The 3,342-nt window shown below is 33.2% G+C and overlaps 1 protein-coding gene across 1 annotated transcript in view; it reads right to left on the bottom strand.

Annotated features, from left to right (window-relative positions):
* Positions 1–2,873, bottom strand: part of LOC132293444 (putative beta-D-xylosidase) — a 6,927-nt gene extending 4,054 nt beyond the window's left edge. The window contains exon 1 of the mRNA XM_059790935.1: positions 2,384–2,873. Coding sequence (XP_059646918.1) covers positions 2,384–2,788 — 405 coding nt within the window. The 5' untranslated portion in view covers positions 2,789–2,873. The remainder of the gene's footprint in view (positions 1–2,383) is intronic.
* Between the last annotated feature and the right edge of the window lie 469 nt (positions 2,874–3,342).

Raw genomic sequence — 3,342 nt, 5'->3', positions numbered from 1 at the left:
ATATATATATATATATATATATATATATATATATTATTAAAGCTTATGCATTAGTCCATACAACAATAGAATGGAATGGCTCCACCAAATTTATGACTTTTGCTAATACAAACTGTAATTTTCATAGTAATTCTGAATAATGAAGGAAATTAAAAAGTTAGCAATTTAGTGAAAATTAGTTCTACTTATTATGCTAAAATAAATTTTAAAAATAAATAAATAAATGATGGGCGGTGGGTCCCACACTAATCCCTATGAGTCCCACCAAATTGTGTGCTCAGTAGATATGGACTCCGTACAAAAATATGTGTCAAATTTATGCTTAAAAATAAATTTAAAAAATAAAATAAAAATCACGGAGAACATTGTGTGATAACTGATAAGTGATAGAAAAAGAAACAAATAAATAAATAAAAATAAATTTGCTTTCAAAAACATAATCATCGGGGTTTTCTTTATGAGACCCAGTTATTTAAATCAACCTACAAGAAGAAGAAAGAGAATAAAAAAAATAAAAATAATAGAGAAATTATTTTGCTTTTTTGTTCATAGAATGTTTATAGTCGTCGGTTATATCAAAATTATTATAAATAATTTCTTCTAATTAACACCTAAATCAAATGTACACGCCACGTGGACATGACGTTTCTAACCTCTTTAAAGCGTTACTTTCGTTATCCAGACCACGATAGAAACTCAGCATGGTCCCTACGATATCTGAAAATTTGCATGGCCAAAGTTCATGCAAGAGTGCACATATATCTTATATATATATATATATACACACACACATATATATGTGTATAGAGTGACAAAGGAACATGGCGTATCTCTAGCTGGCTCTCTTACTAAGTATATGGCGTAGACTGTCATGCAAAATATACGTTATCTACAATGATCTATTTGATTAAAGGCTTCATTTGCGCATATATATATATATATTTGATTATGGGGCTACATTGAATTTAGAATTGGGACATATAAGCTTCACCCACTAATAATACGTATATTTTGCGTTTGGAAGCAACAGACAGACCTTCTAAACCATTTAAATTGACAACTAGCAGTATTCACAGTTTGATGGGCCTGACCCGTATTTGAGACAGCCTGAACCCACCCGTTTTACCTGCAAATGATCACGTGTACAAGGAATTTCTCTTTTTTGGTGTCCCTAGCTAAATCCAATTTGACTACTATGCCCTCATTGCCATCATATTAGTTAGCAGTTGTGTTGGTATCCATCAAATGTCTATTTTCTGACCTATTATTATTAATAGCTATTAATTCTAGTAGTAGGATGATGACTTTGATAGACCACGTTAAAGTAGAGGAAAAAAACTTAAATGAAGTATAAATGAGGGGCAAAATATTATCATTTTACTTTTTAGCAAGTAAAATTGACTTTTATAGTCCAAATAAAATGAATATGGACATCCAAACTCAATTATTTGAATTAAAATTTTCTTCACTGCACTGTCAAAGTGTCAAATGTGGATGGCGGAAATCATTTTGCGGGGACCGCCATAAGGATATCTCGATTCCATTGTTTTCTTGTGCATTGGACGTCACATCGTACCAGATTTACAGTTTGTTGAGAAACAAATTTTACGTGATTTAGATTTTGAATATGCAAAATAATTGTTTTCTTTTGTATGTTTGGACTAAACTCAAATTTAGACATAATAAAGTAAGGGTCAAATCAGGTAAACTGCAAGTAGATTTCAAACAAACAAAAGTAGAGGAAGAGAGGAGGGGGGGGGGGGACTAAATAAAGTATAAGAGCTATGAGAGCCATATATATATATATATATATATATATATAAGAGCTATGAGAGCCGGAGCTATGAGAGCCGGAGAGCCATATATATATATATATATATATATATATATATATATATATGGCTCTCATAGCTCTTATACTTTATTTAGTCCCCCCTATATATATATATATATATATAACACATTAATAAAATTAAGAGTCAAAACTCCACTTGATTGTAAGTAAGAAATAATCCAATAGAGATAAATTTCTTATCAAAAAAACAAAAAACATATATATCAAAAGTTAATGAGTTTATGTTATTTACCATGTACACCTTACTTTTGCCACCCAAAAAAAAATATCAATAAATAAATAAATATTTTACCATATATATATGTATGTATGTATGTATATATATATATGCATGTATGTACATGTGTGGGTGTAAGTATGCTATTGTCCATAACAATCTAATCCAACTACTAAGAGACGAGCTCCCATTTGTTCTATTAGTCGGACGGATACATTATATATAAACTTATCTTTTATTGATATATCTATATATAAATCAATAAAAAGAATAAAATGTCGAACTCAGGATCATTGTAAAATGACTATTACCCGTCCGATTTGTTCCCACAAAGAGGCATTGAAGGAAGCGGCGGTGGTGATGACTTGAGGGAAGCTGGTGGCCCCAGGGAAGGCCCCGCCAAACCTGGTGCCTGGTCCCACATTGGACACCCCGTGAAGAGCCTCCGACCACCATTCGTACCCTTTCATCCCCAGCCTAGGCACCGCCGCGGCATTGTTCACCAGCAGCCTCACCTTCTCCTGCAATGTCAGCCGTCCGATCAAGTCCCTCACCCGATCCTCCATCCGGAGGGACACCCGGCAGAAGGGCAAGTTCCCGGTCATCCGATCGCGCGGGTCGCACGCGAACGGAGGACGGGACTCTCCGATACGAGCACATACGCTCAAGAGTACGAGAGTACTCACCAAGAGAACATGTGAAAGATAGGTTTGCATGTTGTGTGACTATGGTTTTGTTAAGTGTGTTGTGTTTGTGTGGTGAGAGTGAAGATGTATATATAGGGGTTGATATGATAATATATATATATATATATATATAGATGGAGGTTGCGTTTCAATGGTGATGATGATGTGGAATAACAAGTTAGGCTTCATGATTGAATTTCCACGTCGTTCTTAAAACGATGTTGCAGCGTAGAAGAGAGTGAGTGATCATGAGTGAGTACAACACGCATATATTATATGAATATATTATTATATATATAGGATGATATAGTCCTAATTTAAGTTATTTTGGTCACGGACCAAAGAATCTAAACATGGGTTAAATTTAAGTGTCATTTTATACAAATACAACCGTGGTTGAGGTAAGAAAAAAAAAATGTCCAAGTTCATGTGGTGTGTGTGTGTATATATATATATATAGAATCAACTAAATACATCATCACAAATTGAATCACACTAATTTGGCAAACTAATACAATATAGTAATATTACAATATAGTAATTAACTTAAAAAATTAGGGAAAAAAAAAATGTAACGAGAATAA

This window comes from Cornus florida, unplaced genomic scaffold (genome assembly GCF_030987335.1).
Source record: "Cornus florida cultivar Cherokee Brave unplaced genomic scaffold, ASM3098733v1 CherokeeBrave_3.0.0_Hap2_Chr01, whole genome shotgun sequence".
NCBI lineage: Eukaryota > Viridiplantae > Streptophyta > Magnoliopsida > Cornales > Cornaceae > Cornus > Cornus florida.
This window is presented reverse-complemented; position numbering and strand designations above follow the sequence as displayed.